At 38.6% G+C, this 18,507-nt stretch overlaps 1 protein-coding gene and 1 long non-coding RNA gene across 8 annotated transcripts in view; one reads left to right on the top strand and one right to left on the bottom strand.

Moving 5' to 3' along the window:
* The window catches only part of LOC138155734 (thiamine pyrophosphokinase 1-like), a 479,265-nt gene extending 467,703 nt beyond the window's left edge, over nucleotides 1-11,562 (top strand). For 4 of the 5 annotated variants that reach the window (XM_069081026.1, XM_069081104.1, XM_069080982.1 and 1 more), the window contains one exon: nucleotides 9,701-11,562. In XM_069081026.1, coding sequence (XP_068937127.1) covers nucleotides 9,701-9,730 — 30 coding nt within the window. In that variant the 3' untranslated portion in view covers nucleotides 9,731-11,562. The remainder of the gene's footprint in view (nucleotides 1-9,700) is intronic. The other variant, XM_069081161.1, reaches the window with a different exon arrangement.
* LOC138155999 (uncharacterized) overlaps nucleotides 1-18,507 on the bottom strand; it is a 120,224-nt gene that overhangs the window by 48,791 nt on the left and 52,926 nt on the right. The gene's annotated exons all lie outside the window — the stretch shown is intronic.

Genomic DNA, 18,507 nt, shown 5'->3' with positions numbered 1-18,507 from the left:
CTTCCTTCCTTCCTTCCTTCCTTCCTTCCTTCCTTCCTTCCTTCCTTCCTTCCTTCCTTCCTCATCTTTGACAATCCAGGCAGGTTCTTTATCTAAAAGAGAAGGAATGAATAGTTGCCTTATTCTCTTCACTTTACCCATACAAATCCTATCTATCCATTACAAATCCAAGGTCAAATGCATCCTATGTGAAAGGAACCTTCCTAGAACAAAGTCCTCTTTCCTCGCCCTGAATTTCTATTTCTTCCATTGTCTGTATCATTCATTTCACATTTAGCATACGTGAATCTTTATGGGAAAGATCTGTGATTTTCATCAGCATGAAGAACTTCCCATGTAGAAATTCTGAGCTATATTTATGACTTAGTAGATAAGTCATAGGGATGACCTTTGATTAATAGAAATCAAGTGACTTACACAAGATCACACAGCTAGTAAGTGTCAGAGACAAATGTTGAACCCAAATCTTCATGGCTCCAGAGGCCCAGTTTTCCATTCTCTATGCCATGCTGCCCCGGGCACTTAAAATATTCTGCCATTTTGTTAGCTAACTTGTTTAGGTGTTCATTCTCTACACTTTGAGGTCAGGAACCAAAACTCATAGTTTTGAATTTAACTTTTTATAGTTTTAGGGATCTCAGGAATAAGATCAACATGACCTATGGGAATCACAATCTACCCACTGATAGAATAGATTTACTTGCTGAGTATCAGTTCTTGCCCTGCCATGGTATTTCCCAAAATGGCTGAAGTTAGAGTATAGCATCCAGATTCACAGAGACAGAAAGTTAAAATGAAGCTAAAATAAAATTTCTCTCAGAAAGAGTACTATACTTGACATAGGTTCGAGGCTGAGCCAAAATCCTTCTTGCTCTTTATGACCTTGAATGCATTCGGAATTTTTAATCTAGACATTTTTTATTCCTCTTTCTTTTCAACTATGGGTTGCATAAACATAGCAGGTATGCAAACTATAATTCCCATTCCTCTGTTCTATACTTAGTTTTCCGAAACTAGTTATACTCCTTAGTTTTATAGGATTTTGTGGTCAAAGTCCATGTTGACCCAGTCCTTTCCTATCAGGTTTGCATATTCATTCTTATTCCTGTTCAGCCTTCAACTTTACAAAAGTCCAGCTCTTCACTCTGGCCTCAGAAGGTGACAACAATAAATTGTTTTTTAGTTCCCTTTTATTCTGTCTTATATGTGTGTATGCACATAAATATAGACATATATTTCCAATTTTGGTAAGTATTATATCCTAATGGCCTCTCTAATTTCTCCATACTATAAAGGAAATATCTAGACAAATGTCTGGAAACTTGCTTTTTATGTACTAAGGATAATTTGTCACATGACAACAGTAATATAAAGAGATTCAAAGAGCTTAAATCTCAGGATCTGAAATTTTCCTAGATCACAGAGCTGGCCTGCAGAAAAGACATGCTCCAGTCCTTTAAGCTAATCTCTAGTAGCAAATTAATGAGCTAATCAACTTGAATTTGCATTTCATTGACACCTGTCCACTAAATTGAGACATCTGGTCATTTTATCCAAATCTAAAATTCAGGGCACAAGCTGTAAGCATACAAAGCATTTTTTATCAAGGGAAAAAATATTCAGGACTTCCTCCTCCCTTTCAGAAGCAAAATATGTCATATTTTATAAAGAATATTTCACAAAACCATGCTGGTTGGGCATACTACAAACTTTCCCACTGGCAGCTAGGAGGTTCACTGGATAGAGTGTTTGGCCTGAAGTCAGGAAGACATCTTCCTGAGTTCAAATCTGTCCTCAGACACTTACTTGCTGTGTGACACTAAGCAAATCACTTAACCTTGTTTACCTCAGTTTCCTTATCTGCAAAATGAGCTGGAGAAGAAAATGGCAAACCATTGCAGTATCTTTGCCAAGAAAACCCCAAATGGAGTCATAAGAGTGAGATACAAATGAACAGCAACAACAGTTTCCACTGGGCTCTCACTGCTATATTGCAAGCTCTTGTTTTCTCCCCCTATTGACACTCTCATGCAGTCTCCCTCACTCCTCCCCATCCCACTAATTTATTGAAAAATCAAAGCCATCTTTGGTGAGGTTCTTTCCCTTTTTGAACCAATTCCACATTGTATTCAACCTCTTGATTCTATCTCCTTAAATTTCTTTTGAGATTTTCACTCTTAAGATTCTCCTTTTCTTCTCGTCTTTCATTTCTCTCCTTTTATTGTTCTCTTTCCTGAATGCTTGCAAACACAAATCTCTTCCCCTTCAAAAAAGTTTACTCTTGACCCTACCATTCCCTTGAACTTTTGTTATTATTATTAATTTTCTCTTTCATAACTAAAATTCTAGAAAGGGTCGCCTGTAATTTCTCATCTCCCACCCCTCTCCTTAAATTCCTTGCATTTTGGCTTCTGACACCCTTTAGACTCGACCGAGTGGATCCAATCCTTTCCTAAGTTTTGATGCTGTTGAACGTCTCTGCATATTTTAATACAATTAGCTTTCCCCCATTTCCTTAATAACCTCTCCTTCCAAATATCTAGTGACTTTCTCAATCATCTTTTTCTGGATTATCACTTCCTATCCTGTAACCCTGCATTGGACTCCCTTTTTTATACCCCTTTTCCCTTCCTACCTCTCTCATATGATGTCTGATGGGTTTGGTGATTAACTCTACACAGATGGAGGCATACATTTAAATGGGCTTCTACTTATGTCATCATTTGTTCTATATTATGTTTTCTTAATCACACTGGTTAAGAAGTTGGCTGCATAGAGAAGCAGCTTTCATTAATGAATCAAAAATTGATAGATTATTGTTTTAACCATCTCTTAGCTCTACTGCAGTATATTTAAAATGACTTCTTCAGGAAAATTTCCCAAGAAAGGTAAAATACTCCCTCTAGTGGCATAGAAGAAAACAATAAATAATTCCTGAATTCAGCTTTCCTTTTATGATACTGTAATTTTTAAAAATTGGAAAAGACATTAGAACTCATGTGTTCTAATCCTCTAGTTTTATAAATAAGAAAACTGAGGTTGTTACTTCCCCAATTTCAGCCAGGTAGTTGGAAGGAAAGCCAGTAACTAAACCCATGACCTCACCCTCTGAGTTCATTGTTCTTCCTATTATACTATACTACTCCTTTATCATAGAATCCCCGATTTAGAGCTGGAATCTTAGAGGCCAATTAGCAATTGGCTTTGATTTGCAGATGAGAAAACTGAGATCTACAGAGATGACATGACTTGCCCTGGGTTACACTACTATAGTTATGCCTTCCTCATCTTGGGGATCAGAGGCACTATGCCCCCTTGATCTGGAAAATCAAAGGACAATTTTTTGGCCTTCCTTCATACCAGAGAAATCTGCATTATTATGGTTTTAAAGGATAAAATGTTGATATTATATAATACTCATATTTCGTGTATTTCTGAGTTTCTAAACTTTTCCTGTGTTCTCTGCTGGCCTTTGTGTTTCATCACAGGCTTCCTCAAAACTCCCCCAACAATCCCATTTGATTTCTTATGCCAACCCAAGATTTATCAAAACCACAATGGGGAAAGTTGCAAAGTGGATGGGATAACTGTAGGATTCCTGACCCAAAGTCTCCAGCAAAGTATCTATTCTACCACCTAAGAATTTATTCAGGACACATTCATTGAGCATCTGTTTTGTACAATTCACTATTCAAATTAAGAGGTAATACGTTTTCATGCCACATAGGAGATGGTTAATTTTTTTTCTTTGACATTACTCTAAGACATAATTATAACATTCACAATCTGTAGCCATAAACTCCCAACTACAACTGGACAATGGGAATCAACCAATTAATTATTAAAACGTTTAAATGTAGGGAGGTTTCTAGTGATTGTGAATAGCTGACAATGGCTTTCCAAACTGACTGATAATTAAGTTGTGAGACTAATAAGCATCTCAAAGGTGCTGGGGCCACAAAAGTCATCTAGTCTAAACCTTGGAAGAAGCATTAAAATCTTCTACAGTCACTGACAAATTGTCTGACTGTGATTGAAGACCTCCCACGAGGAGTAATTCTTATTTCCTTTTTCCTTTCCTAATTTTTGTGACAATTTATATTGCCATGAAACTGTGTTTGTGTGTGTGTGTGTGTGTGTGTGTGTGTGTGTGTGTGTGTATGACTGAAAGTTGCCTTCCTTTAAATTATATTCAGTGGTCATATCTGTTCTCTGGGGCCAGTAAGATTTAGCCTTTCACAATACTCACCATCAAACATTTGAAGCTTATAATCCTGTTTCTCTTAGATTTTCTCTTCTCCAGGCTAACCTTCCTCATTGGTTCCTTCAAGCAAGCTTTCAAAGGCATAGTTTTGAATCTCCATACCTAGTTAAATCCCTGTAGGATTTCTCCAGCTTATCCTTTCTAAATGAAATATGGCACCCAAAGCTCAATGTGATAAAGTCTTACTAAAGTGCTGTCATCAAAGTGACATCCTGGTGCCATGGCCCAGACAGAAGATATAACCCTGTCAACTAGTTAATAGTCAAAGTATCCAGGTTTAGGATTTAGATCTGGAAGAAAACAGATTGGGAAACTGAGTCTGAGAATGACTTTCCTTAGGTCAAGTAGATAGCATGTAGCAGATCTAAGATTTATAATATCAGTTCCCAGTGCTCTCACCAGTACCACAAGTTCAGTGGCATTTAACTAGAAAATAAGAGAATTAATGCTAGTTACATATTTAAAAGATAAAAAGGTGAAACTTCTATTTCACTAACTTAGTTCAACGATTGAAATTTAGAAGTCAAAGAAGTTCTTTAACTTTAACTTTTCAAATTGGTTAACTGAAATCTCCGAGCTATGATAGAAAATTAGAGAGGGATGAAGAATGTCTACAATCTTTGTATAACTTATATTATTTATAATATATGCCAAGAGAAAATATAAAAGCATAGCTTCAGGAAGACTTGCAAGTATTGCTTTCCTCCCTTCCTAGAAGAGGCACTAAAATTGAAAAAGAAGGGGTGGCCTTGGATGGGAGGACTGTAACTCTCGAGTGTGGAAATAATAATTGAGGAGTAGAAGAAGGGAGTACAAAGAACTTAAGTGACTGTAATGGAAAGATGACTGCATATCGGATGTAGGGGATGGTTGGATTCAAGGTTAGTTTTGGTGACTAGGAGCTGGTTAATTAAGCCTTGTGAACCTCAGTTTCTCTGTCTGTAAAAGGTAGATAAGAATATCTATTGTACTTACCCACAGGTGTATTGTGACAATCAGATGAGATATTTGTAAAGTGCTTTTCATACCCTAACTTGCTATTTCTAGATGCCCCAATGTTTGCAAAGTACCTTTTCCACGTAGAAGCTTAACAAACATCAGATATTATTGTCGCTTCTCCCAGAGTTTTTGATGGCCTTGGGGAAATTGCTTTAACCTCACACTTACAGAACATATGACTTAGAAGAATCCTACTAGGATGTCTAGTACAACCTATGCCTGACCAAGAACTTGCTCTACAAACTGGTTTCTATCCAACTTTTGCTTCACCACCTACTTCTCAATGGACATAATGCCAGACCTAGAGTCAGGAAAAATGCTTTTTCTGTGTTGAAATCTGCCCTCAGACCCTTATTAGCTGTGTGACCCTGGGCAAGTCACTTAACCCTGTTTGCCTCAGTTTCCTCAGCTATATAATGAGATGGAGAAGGAAATGGGAAACCACTCCAGTATCTTTGCTAAGAAAACCCCAAATGAGGTCACAGAGAATTGGAAACAACTGAACAACAAAAAAGTTGAGGTTTGACCTACAACTCTTCTAGGTAGCCCCTTCTCTCATCTTTGGATCATTCTTATTGTTAGGAAGTTTAAACCAAAGTAATAATGACATTTATATAGCACTTAAAGGCTTCCAAAGAACTTCACACACATTTTCTTTTGATCCTCAGAATGACCCTGTGAGGTAGGTGTTGTTATGACCCCCATTTTCCAAATGAGCAAAAGGAGGCAGAGAGAAGTTATCATGTGGCTTGCTCCAAGTCACAAAGCTTGGAATCTTGATTTGAATTCAGATCTTCCTGACTCCAAGTCAAGCACTCTCAGCCACTTTGACACATAGCAAGATCTTCCTCTCTGTCACTCCATGAGTGGAGGTCATTGCTGGATTTTGACCCTTGGAGTTTAGCAGAACATATCTAATCCCTCTTTCACAGGACAGCCCTTCAAATGTTTGGAGATAACCACCGCATTCTACCCTTCCTTCCCTGTCTTTTCTTCTCCAAGCTAAATATCCTTCATTCTTCATAATGACACTGTTCCCTAGGATTTTCACCATCCTTAATGCCTTGCTCTGAGCATCTCAACTTTATTTGTGTCTCTTCTAAATGTGGGGCCCACCACTGAATGTCATAATCCATATGCAGTCTGAACAGGGCAAAAGTTTAAAAAAAAAAAAGACTGTCAGGGTGACTAGGTGGCACAGTGAATATAGCACTACCCTTGGAGTCAGGAGGACCTGAGTTCAAATGTGGCTTCCGATACTTAACACTTACCAGCCGTGTGACCTTGGGCAGGTCACTTAATCCCAATTGCCCTTCCAAAAAAGCCAAAAAAAAAAAAAAACCAACTGTCACCATACCCTGATCCCTATGTGCCCACCCCAACTCCAGATACTTTAGACCTTCATTATGCAGCTTAACATTACATTAGCTTTTATGGGATACTACCTATCACAATAGATTAGAGCAAAGCTAACAGATTCTCAAAAACCTTATTCTCTTCCCATTTACCAACTGTGCTAGCCCATCTATATAAAACTATAAAACTCAAAATATTCAACTTGGTTTAAATTTTTTTTTACACTTAAAATCATCAGTAAGAATTGTCACAGGTTTGAGAAGAAAATGTTCCAAACCTAATAATGTAGGTCAACAGTGTGAAAGGAAGATCACAGAAGGCTTATCTTGCCTTTGAGTTACCGGGTAAGATCTTATGGTCTGTTTAATGCCTGGGTTAGCACCCAGAACAGGCCGAGAATATAATTACTCATCTATTATTTTACCACAAAGAACGGCTTAATAAATATGTTTATTTTCTGTTTATTATTCCACTTTGCAGCTTGTTCAGTCATGTATGGGCCATACCGTCCTTGGAGATTACTTGGTAAAGATACAGGAATGGTTTGCCATTTCCTTCTTTGGTGGATTAACCAAACAGGGTTAAGTGACTTACCCAGCTAATAAGTGTCTGGGGTCATATTTTAACTCAGGAAAATGAGTCTTCCTGATCACAGGCCCAGTGCTCTGTCCACTGCACCACCAAGGGTCATCTTCACAATGCTAATCCAATGAACAGTGCAGCACTGTTAACATTTGAGTCCTAGACCCAGGCTCTAGCTAATTTTCTCCTGAAGTAATATTAAAAATGCTTACAAATATATTTTTTATAAAGTGGGGTGCTGGGTTATTATGTGCTTTTAAGGCAATTGGTATGGATATATTTCAAGATATGCCACTGGCAAGTAATGACCTAGGAAGATTTTCATAGATTTACATTTTTAAAATTATTTGTGAGGCAACTTTCTGGCCTTGTGAAGCTTGCAATAAAAATGTTCTTTAAAGGGACCTTCACTTCTCCTGCTCTCCCTTGGCAAATTTCCCATGGGTTGAACACCATATGCATATATCCATCCAACCCTACAATCTGCCCCGAGTTCCAGTCATCCTCAACTGTCTATTCAACATTTACACCTAGACGGCATGTAGGCTATTCAAACCTAACATGTCCAAGACTAAACTTAGCATTTCCCTTCTCAACCTTCCCCTCTTGTTAACTGTCCTGTTTCCTCTGATAGTACCATCTTTCCTCCAACTCAGGTTCACAGCTTTGAAACCTCACTGATACTTAGGCAATGTGAGTGAAAAGAATAGGTGGATGTAAGAGATAGTATAGGAAAAAGACGTGATACAGTGAATGGAACATTGGGCCTAGGTCAGGAAGACCAAGTTGAAGTCCAGCCTCAGATTCTTACTGGACAGATCACTTAATGTCTCTCTTAGTTTTATTATGTATGAAAGGAGAGCAATAATGGACTTACTTCCTACCTCTCAGGTGAGGTCAAATGAAATAATATTAGTAAAGTAAACCTTAAAGCACTATAGAAATGCTAGCTGCTGTTGTTATGACCCAACCAGACCTGGCAACAAGTTCAATTCAATAAACTTTTAAGTGGCTACTATAAGCAAGACACTAGTAAATGCTGGGGATCTTGGGAACAAGGGAAAGGGAAAGGGAAGAGTCAAAGACAACTCTCATTTAATCAGCTTGAATGACTAAGGAATTTCAATTATGAGAACCATTGTAGAGCTCGTTTCTGTCTAGGTGCAATCTGTTCTAGAATCGGGGGTTTTAAACCTTCAGTTTCTGAACTTTTTCTTTATTAGTATTTTGATATTATAGCTCCTTAGTAAACCTATGAGTTTTATTTTATACACTTAGAAACATTCTTCTGAGAAGGGATCTATAGGCTTCATCAAACTGCTAGAGGTTTCCATGACACAGAAAAGGTTAAGAATCTTTGATCTAAATGCAGAATCGTACTGATGTGATTTTAATTAATAATAGTTTTATGAAATTGACAAATTTCTTATAATGGTGTCCACTTTATTCCTGTTCAAAGGATTTATAAAAAGTTACCCAAGTTGACTATCATCAGACTGAAAGACATTTGGCATCAGGATTAACCTGGGTTCAAATGTCACTTCTAGGGGCGGCCAGGTGGCACAGTGAGTAAGAGCGCCAGCCCCAGAGTCGGGAGACCTGGGATCGAATCCGGGCTCAGACACTTAGCACCACACCCAGAAATAACTGGCCGTGTAACCTTGAGCAAGTTACTTAATCCCAATTGCTTTAAAAAAAAAGTCACCTCTACCATTTACTGCTTATGTGTCTCTAAACATAATGCTGTCCTTCATACATGCTGTTCTATCCTGTATCTCCATGACTTTGCCCTGGCTCTCCTTCCTCACTTATACTTCTTAGAATACCTGCCTCCACTCAAGCCAAAGCTCACCTGTTGAACACACATGCTATGCACATCATTCCCCCCTACACCATACCAAATCAGTTTGTATTTATTTGTATAATCTAAATCTATATACACAGTTGCATGTATGTTGTTTTGCCAAAGAAACAACTCTCTTAATGTCCTAGAACTCTCTTAATATCCTAGAGGACAGAGACTATTTTCATTTTTGTCTTTGTCTCTCCAACACCTAGCATAGTGCCTGCCACATAGAAGGTGCTTAATAAATGTTTACTGAATTGCATTAGCCTTTCTGAGACTCAGTTCTGTCATCTGCAAAAATCAGGATTATTTCTTTTAGTGAAGCTCATAGACTTCTTCAGAGTGGATAGAGTGCTGGGCCTGGAATCAGAAAGATTCATCTTCTGGAGCTCAAATCCAGCCTCAGATACCATGTGACCCTGGGCTAGTCACTTAACCCTGTTTGCCTCCACTTCCTCATCTGTAAAATGAACTGGAGAAGGATATGGCAAACCACTCCAGTATCTTTGCCAAGAAAATCTCAAATGGGGTCAGGAAGACCTGAACAACAAATGGGTAGGGGTGATTAAATGAGAAAATATATGCAAAAAAGATACAAATATTAAATGTTATAATTATGCTTAACTCATTTTCATTTTATTCTTTCTTCATAGCCAATAGTGTGCTCATGTTTGGAACCCTAGTCAGCACTTCAAACACCTATGATGGCTCTGGAGTTGTGACTGTGGAAACAGATCATCCACTCATCTGGACCATGGGCATCAAAGATGAATCCAGAAAATGACAGTTCAAAGTCCACCCCTGCCTTACCTAATCTGCTTATGACTAAAAAACAGGAGGAGTACATCCAGATTAGAATAGTTATATAAGCCACAAAGTAGAAGAGCGGCTAGGTTTTTGTTTTGCTTTGTTTTGTTTTAATAATTGTTTTCATGCAATTTAGGATATAACATTTTAAAGGAGAGGTTATATTTTTTTAAATGAAGGGGAAAATTAATGGCTAATTAATGTTATCAGGATCAATTAATTTATTTAAAACACAAATTTGGATCAGTCCTTTCTAAAGTTCAGATCTGCATATTCACAGGCGATTTCGCCAAACCATCTCCATTTCCTCCCAACAACACTCTTCCCTTTGAAGCTGCTATTAAGTTCCTCAGAAAACTTTCAGATCCTACCCCCAAGCCTCCACCAAAGGACATTGCTGTTGTCTGCTGCCCACTTATCACACTGGACCATGTTACAAGGTTTTAAGAGCAAAACTTTGTCATTTACTCTGTGCTTCTTGCAAAAATTATTTTATTCTTCTTAAATCATTGATAAGTGCTCATTACTGTCATTACCATCCTCATTACTCTCCATGAAAAATGGGGCAAAATTTAATGACCTAAAGTATTAAATCAGAATGGCCAGCTAGGTGCCCATAGAGTGCCGAGTCTAGAGTCAGGAAGACTCATCTTCCTGAGTTCAAATCTGGGCTTCAGACACTTTACTAGCTGTGTCACCCTGGCCAAGTCACTTCACCCTGTTTGCCTCAGTTTCCTCATCTGTAAAATGAGCTAGAGAAGGAAATACCCAACCACTCTAGTATCTCTGTCAAGAAAACCCCAGATGGGATCACAAAGTCAGACACAGCTGACAAACAACTGAAAATTAAATCAGAATTAATTCTCCAAGTCTTTGGCAAGAAGACAGAGTATTAGGAAATGTTACCAAAATGGGGGTGGGGGGATATATAGATACCATATAGATATCAGGGGACCATCCTACTAACTTTGATCATTCCTTGCCCAAAGCCAGTTTTTTAACTTATGGATGTCCATTGTTCTATTAGGGTTTCTACTCAAAAGATTCAAATTACAGTCTAGTACCTAAACTCTGCATAGGAAAAATGAATAGGAACAAAAAAGGCCAGAGGGAGGGGGTGGGAGAAGGAGCTTCTTGTTACCCTCCTAACCTTAAAGAACAATTTTGGCCCCAAAATGAAAAGCTCTATCCAGTTTCCAAGGAACTAAGTTCAACAGATCGAGCAAATATAGGCTATGATCGATCACATTGTGACTGACACCCGTCTCAGATCACAGGCCTGGTGTATTAGAAAGTTGTTCAGGTTTCTTCTCTAAAGAGACTAACTTATTATTTCCTCATCATCCACAGCCATGGCCATATTGTTTAATAAACTCAGCAGTGATACACAAAGAACAGCTTTAAGAAAAACTGCTCACCTTGGTTTGTGGTAGGAAGAAATAGCCCCTTAATTCTTCTAAGAAAAGGGACCATTAGCTTTCTGCTGTAGGTGATAGCGATCGGCCTCTTGCAGTTCAGAAAGGACAATGGCAAGAACAGTGGGCTTGCCTACTGGAGAGTCTGGCAAGAGTCACGTGATGTAGCCTGCAATTCTGTCCTCAGAATCAATGAAGATGATTTTCAATGACCATTTTTTACACAGTGTGATTTACTCCTGAATGATAATAGTCAAATCTCAATGTCAAATAAAAATATTTATTCACAAATATTTAGTGTGTTTAGTTGAATATCTATGGTGCATTACCCAAAAAGATTTGTCATATGCCAGTACCACGTGGAGATTGTTGTCAGATTGACCTCGTTTGGATCTCCACCTAAAAATTCTATTAGGGCAGATAACACCCCAGTGAATGAAGGGTCCTTCCTCAAAATTTCTTCATTGACTGACATAGTTACAATGAAAAAAGCAATTTGTCAAATACTCCTCATTTTCCTTTTTTTTACATCAAGAGGGGAGGGGCAACTTTAGGGATATTTTGTTTGCTTTTCACCCAATTTCTACTTCAAACTCCCCAAGCAAGTAGACTTTTTTTTTCTTTGATGTAACAGTATTGATTTTTATCTTTTGGGTGGCCAATCTTTGCAAATGACAAAACATATTGGTCTTACTATGCTCCCAACTGACATGACCCTATTACACTTTGGTTTGGGGCTCCTCCAAGGAATCCTCCCCCATCATAGGAAAAGAGAAGGCATTTTTGAGGCCAAAAAGGGACACTAAAGAAAAAATTGTGGGGTGTGAGCAGCCCTTCCCTCCAAAAATATGTTTATGTATAGTTAAAGTTAGAAGGGAAGCAGCAGAGGCCAGTTGCGAAATCAAAAGTATTGTGATATGGGAACCAGCAAATAGATCCCATACCTTCATTTTTAACAAGGAATTTTCAGAAGGAAAAGAGGTTTAGGAGGTTGCATTGAATTTTACCATGTTTTCTGCAATGTGATACTAGAAAGAACACTGGATTTAGAGTCAAAGGACCTGTGTTTGAATCTTGATCATGATATTATCTGTGTTTTCTTAGGCAACTCACTTAACAGCTCAGTTTTCCACATCTCTAAAATAATGAGGTTTGGACTAGATGATCTCAAAAGTTCCCTTCCAACTCAGTCTATGAATCTATGATGATATGGGAAGCAACAAATAATTCAAGGGGGTAAGGACTGCCAGAGATAAGTATGCTGACTATAGCAGCAAGTGCTAGCTAAGAGTAAGAATAGAAAAACCATTTCTCAAGAACCGACATTATGATAATTATTGAGTTATAAACTGAGAACCAGATAGCTAAGCTTATTTAAATTGTGTGCAAATTAAGGATTTTTTAAAAATAAGACAAGTCCTGAGAGGAGAGCTGAACTATGAGTAAAACATACTTTGTGTACACGTGTGTGTGTGCATATATGTGTGTGTGTACTGAATATATGTATGTGAATATTTGTATATACTTTCAGTTCCCTAGCTGAATAAAGGATGATTGAGGTTGCCAGATAAGCAGGATTCCATTATCAGAACTAACAAATCAAAGATAACAAGTCATAATCATAAAATTATGCATGTGAAAATAGAGACTATGGAATGAGTAAGGCAGCACCTTATATTTGTACTGGATAGGTCCAAAGGAATGATGCTTGGGTTTTGTCTGGGCTCCCTAGCACAAATTTGCACTGGCTCCCCAGATACATAGTAGAACTCTTGGTGGTTGCAACCTCATATCTGGTTCCTGGTCAGATGGCGAAGTATAGCACAAAGTGGTTGTGTAGTGTTCAAGTCTTCCTCAGACCATAGTCTCAGATGGCAGGCAGAAGTGAGGCAAAGGTCACTGCCAGCCCAGACGCTAAGATGGAGAGAACTGGAGGTACAGAAATAAAAGCAAAGTACTTTTTTTTCTTGCTTTTTTCTTTAAGCTCTTCCCAGAGGAGAAGAAAACAGATGGTCCACACCATCCATTGTCAGAAAAGCATAGAAGTGGCCAGTGAAGAGGGAAATCACTTCTTCAAAGACTCATTCAATATTTGGTAACTTCACTCAACAATATCCATGACAAATAAAAGCTTATTTGAACTCCGAAATAACAGAACAGCCCAAAACCAAAAGTTCTTTGAAGGTTCAAAGGGATACTATGCATTAAATTTTTTTTAACTTTTCTTTTTTTTTTCATCCTTGGGTTCAGTACCTTCTTTTGAACTTACTGATTTTTTGGAAAAGCTGAGATTCAGCTCTCTTTCATCTCAAGCTTCTGAAGCCCAATAATGTTCTTATTAGCATTCATTTATACACTGAAGAAATGAAGACTGCCTACTATGTGCAGTACACTGTTCTAGGTGCCATGGAAGACATAAATTTAAATAATGCAGAGTCCCTGGCCTTAAGTTGAATACTAGGGAGAGATAAGACCCAAGGGGGAAAGGAGGGAGAATGGAAACAAGCTTTTAGTAAGTGCCTTTTATGTACCAGGTACTGTACTAAGCACTTTCTAAATAACCTATTTGACCTTCAAAATAACTCTATTATTATCTCCATTTTACAGTTGAAGAAACTGATGTAGATAGAGAATTTAAGCAACTTGCTCAGTCATAAAGCTACTATATATCTGAGGCCATATTAGAACTCAGGGTGTGCTTCCTGACTTCAGGTTTAGTGCTCTATCCTCTAGAACATAATCGTACATGAGTCCAACAGGCAAAAAAACACATTTCTCAGTATGCCTGCACAGTCACTAATTGCACAGACAGTCCCCTAGCTAAGCTACTGACTGTCTCTTATCCTTATATTATTTTTGCTTTTTCTTTTGCAGGGGGGAAGGCAGGGCAGTTAGGGTTAAGTGACTCGCCCAAGGTCACGCAGCTAGTAAGTGTCAAGTGTCTGACTTCAGATTTGAACTCAGGTCCTCCTGACTCCAGGGCTGGTGCTCTATTCACTGCACTACCTGGCTGCCGCCCCTTATCCCTATTTTAAAAGACATTTTTGGAGAGGGAATCCTGTCGAGGACATGATAGAGCGATGTCTCCTGTAGCTACATGATCAGTGAGCACATGAAGCAGAATAAAGAGCTGAGATGGCCTAGCAGTGGAAAGACCAACAAGTACTTCAGGTGGTTGGAAGTTCTGAGGAAAATGCAACTGGGAGTTGCCCGAGTTCCCACAGAGCCAGGAAATGGCTTCATGAGCACTTTATAGACTTTCTCATATCCTCACAACAACCCTCGAGAGGACGTAGGATGAGCCCCATTTTTCAGATTAAGGAATCCATATTTAGTACTTGCCTAATGACATACAGCTAGAGACACCTGTGATTTAAGTTCAGAGATCTTCCTACTACACCAAGATGTTGAGCCATTCAAAAGGAAGAAACCGTTCTTTGCTACAGATAGGTTTTGCAAAATTAAAAAATGGCACAGCCAGGACTGGAATAGAGGAATACAATGTACTCAGATACAGTCCATTATTTCCATTGTGAAGTAATGTCTTTCATCTTTTACAACCTAGATGAAGGTGACAAAAAAAAAAACTTGCTCAGCTCTTCATATTGTCTCTTTTGCTTTAAGTTCAAAACAAACATTTATTAATCACATACTCTGTGGAAGGTACTTGTAAAGGTTATGGGATTTAAAGATCTCCCATGCCCCATTGGACGTGCTGACGTAGCAGGAAGGGGCGGAGCAAGCGAAAGCGAAAGCCAGAGAAAGCGAAAGCCAAGCTAGCAGTTCCTGTGGTGGCTGGCAGTGGTGGTGGCTGGCAGTGGTGGTGACGGCGGCGGCAGCAGCAGAGGCAGCGGCAGCGCGAAGCCCTTTTTGAGTTAGGACTGCTAAGGACTTTCTGCTAAGGACTCCTGCTGAGGACTGCCAGGGGCCGGAGCTGCTGGGAGCGCGCTTCCAGGACGCTGGGTGGTTGCTGTGCGTGGGGAGAGGAGGACCTTTGCCTGAGGTAGCCTGTTCTGTTTTAAAGGCTTGAAAATGTGGGTGCTTTCTACTTTATCCACCTGTGCCAATGTCATAACTACTCTTATGGCTTTCACTTTCTGGTTTTGGGACTCAGTCTTTTGGTATCTTAATAAATTTTCTAGTTTATTTCCCCATATGGCAAGCATGACATATTTTGTGATGGATAATTATATCGGCATATTTGTAATCTCTATAGGCATTGTGAATATGGCATTGCTGATACAGTACTAAGAGCTAGGGATACAATTACAAAATAATCTCTTCCTATAAGAATCTGACAGTATAAACCATGTGCAAATTGAAATGAATAAAGATAACTTGAAGAAAGAGAGCTAACAACTGGGAAAATGAGAAAAGGATTTGCATAGGAGGTGGAAGTCATGTTGTCCTTTGATTTCCCAGCTGAGTAAGGTGTTTTGAAAGGCTGAGGAAAAGGAGGCAGTGTTTTCTTGGGGATTGGGCGGGGATGGGGGAGATGGGAGATGTATGAGATGATGGAAATGGGAGACAGAATTGCTAGAAGACCCTTTTGGTGGAGCTGTAGATCAAATTGGTCTTGGCAAAGAAAAGAAGCCCACCTCTTCCTCAAGTACTGAAGTAAAATCAAAGATAATGGGATTTTTTGAGGTATGGAGCAGGGAAAAACAAGATGATAGCATGTGTCACCTATTTTCTCATCAAAATAGGAGCGAAGTTTCTGCCATGAAAAAGTGGTGGTATGGGGGGGGAGTGTGGGGCGTACTAGAAGAGAACTGTGGAGACTGTGAGAGTCAGGCAGGGAAGATTAAAGGGATGCCATGTAGCATGAAATTATATCACAAATTTACAGTGGAAACACTCAGTATGTCAGTGTGACTTTAAAATAACATGGGAGACTTCCAGATCATGTGACCAAAAAGATACAGGACATTTTTCTCTCATCTTCACAAACTCTCAAACCTCTCTAAAATAGGAATTACACACTAGAGCTGAAGCAATTTAAACTCTCTTCATGATCTATGATACCAAGGACTCAGAGACTGTAATGAACTCATAGCAGATAAGACCAATAATCCCTAACTCCTAACAAGTGCTCACTCAGTACATCTTCCCCCACCATCCACCACTTTCAGGCAGCTAAGCTACACAAATACCAGTTACTTACAATAGAACTCAACTTTACACCCTAACCCCTTCCTTCTTCTCAGTACCATAGAGATCCAAATAGGAGAAAGTCAGCATGACAATCTCTAATGCAACAGTTCTAAACCCAAGAATGAAAAAAGAGAAGGAATGATATAGGGCACACATCCAGGCTTATAACAACTCAATTCTGTATTTTTCTCCCCTCCTCCCAAGGCAAGATGTTCCTGAATGGTTTAAAAAAGAAATAAGAATTGTGAGAGCAAAATTTATGACCTGCACAGCAGAAGTAATTAGCAGAATAGAAAAACGAATCCATATTGTCAAGTCTCACCAAAGAAACAAATGAGAGGATAACTGATTGTGAATGCAAATACATTGACGTCAAGGACAATCTAGAAGAAGAGAAGCAAAAAGCCATAACGTTAAAGAAAGCATAATCTCTATATAAGTAAAATATATTGATCTCAAAGGCAGTATGCTTAGAGATAAATTACAGATTATAGATCTCCTAGAATACAAGTAAAAAAAAAAAGCCTGAATCCAAGAATGCAAGAAATTACCCAGGAAAACTGTCCAGAACTTCTGAATACAGAAGTCCCAATAAAAATAATCCTTAGCCCACCTCTGGGGAGGGGGGCAGAAGAAAGAAAGAAAGACTGCAAACTAAGAAACATTAGTGGTTAAATTTAACAATTCCATTGAGAAACAACAAATCTTGTAAGTGACCAGGAGAAAGACCTTCAAATATAAAGGAAAGGAGATTCTAATAACACAAGACTATTCTTCACCTACCAGAAAATGCTGAAGGGAATAGAGTAATATGTTTAGAAAAGCAATGGAGCTCAAAAGGCAGCCCAAGGTTACCTGACCTGCAAATCTGAGTCTAACCATAAATGAAAAAGACCAACATTCAATAAAAATAAGTATTTGAAACATTCCTAGGAAGAAAACAAGATATTAAGAGATTGTCTGCTTCTCAAACACCTCTGACAATAGAAATACAAGAAGGATAAACAAATACAGCAACTGAGAACAACAGTAAGATAAAACAGAGAAACCATGAAGAGATTTCTTTCTAAAGTACACCCAGAGACAAGGATAAAAGCAGAATCAAATAGAAATTATTGTGGAAAAACAGACCTGAAACTTCATAGACTAAGCTTCACAATGCTATGCCTAAAGGTGCATCAAGGAGACAGAGAGAGAGAGAGAGGGAGAAGGAGAGGGAGAGGGAGAGGGAGAGTATTTGTGTGTGTGTGTGTGTGTCAATTACCAAAGAGGAGAATGCATCAAATCTGGAGAGGAGAAAGAAGAAAGCAGGGAATAAGTTATGCACCCTAATCAAATCAAAGGCTAACATTGAAGGGAAAATAATTCCTCTAGTCTCTAAGAAAGAAGAAAGCCTTTAGAAGAGTGGGTGAGGAGGCAAAGGGAGAGATTGAAAAGAGGGCTTAGTAAACCTTGCTTTAGTGGTGGGAGATGTTAACACTAATGGATTCTCCTATGGGACAAGAGGGAGATTTTGTAAAGGGTGGTGGATACCTTGAAGCTTGAATTATCTGCAAAGATTTGGTGCTGAAGAAACAATGTATCATACCTTTGGAGAAAAGGAATCAGAGATTATGGGGGCTACTGACAGCCAGAAGAGTTTGAAGGGCATGTACTAAGGGAAGAGATGTTGAGGAAAATGCAAAAAAAAGAAAAAAAAAACAAGGCAAAAGTCAACAAAAAGCACAGTAAGGGACATTGAAAGATTCTTACAATGAGGCAATGTCCTCTATATCACTACTTGAATTGGTATTCCTAATAGTGAGTCACAGTAGAAATAAAGGAACCAGAAGGGCACAAAGGGAACAAGCAATAACAAGCTATTTAAAAGAAAGAATGCAAAAGAGGTGGCTCAAAATGTTAATTCCTTGAGGAATACAGAGAATAAAGAAGGATAAAAATAAGTATAAGGTCCATGAATCAAAGAGTAAAAGTCAAGGATAGAAAGAAAGGGAAGCCAAATAATGAAGAGAATAAGGGAGAACAAGCAATATTTAAAAAGAAAGAAAGAAAGAAAGAAAGAAAGAAAGAAAGAAAGAAAGAAA

The sequence above is a fragment of the Petaurus breviceps genome, unplaced genomic scaffold, assembly GCF_028583685.1.
Source record: "Petaurus breviceps papuanus isolate PSGF00001 unplaced genomic scaffold, PetGlider_PUasm1.0 110, whole genome shotgun sequence".
In the NCBI taxonomy this organism is placed as follows: domain Eukaryota; kingdom Metazoa; phylum Chordata; class Mammalia; order Diprotodontia; family Petauridae; genus Petaurus; species Petaurus breviceps.
The sequence above is the reverse complement of the archived record's forward strand: the minus strand, read 5'-3'. Positions and strand labels throughout refer to the sequence as shown.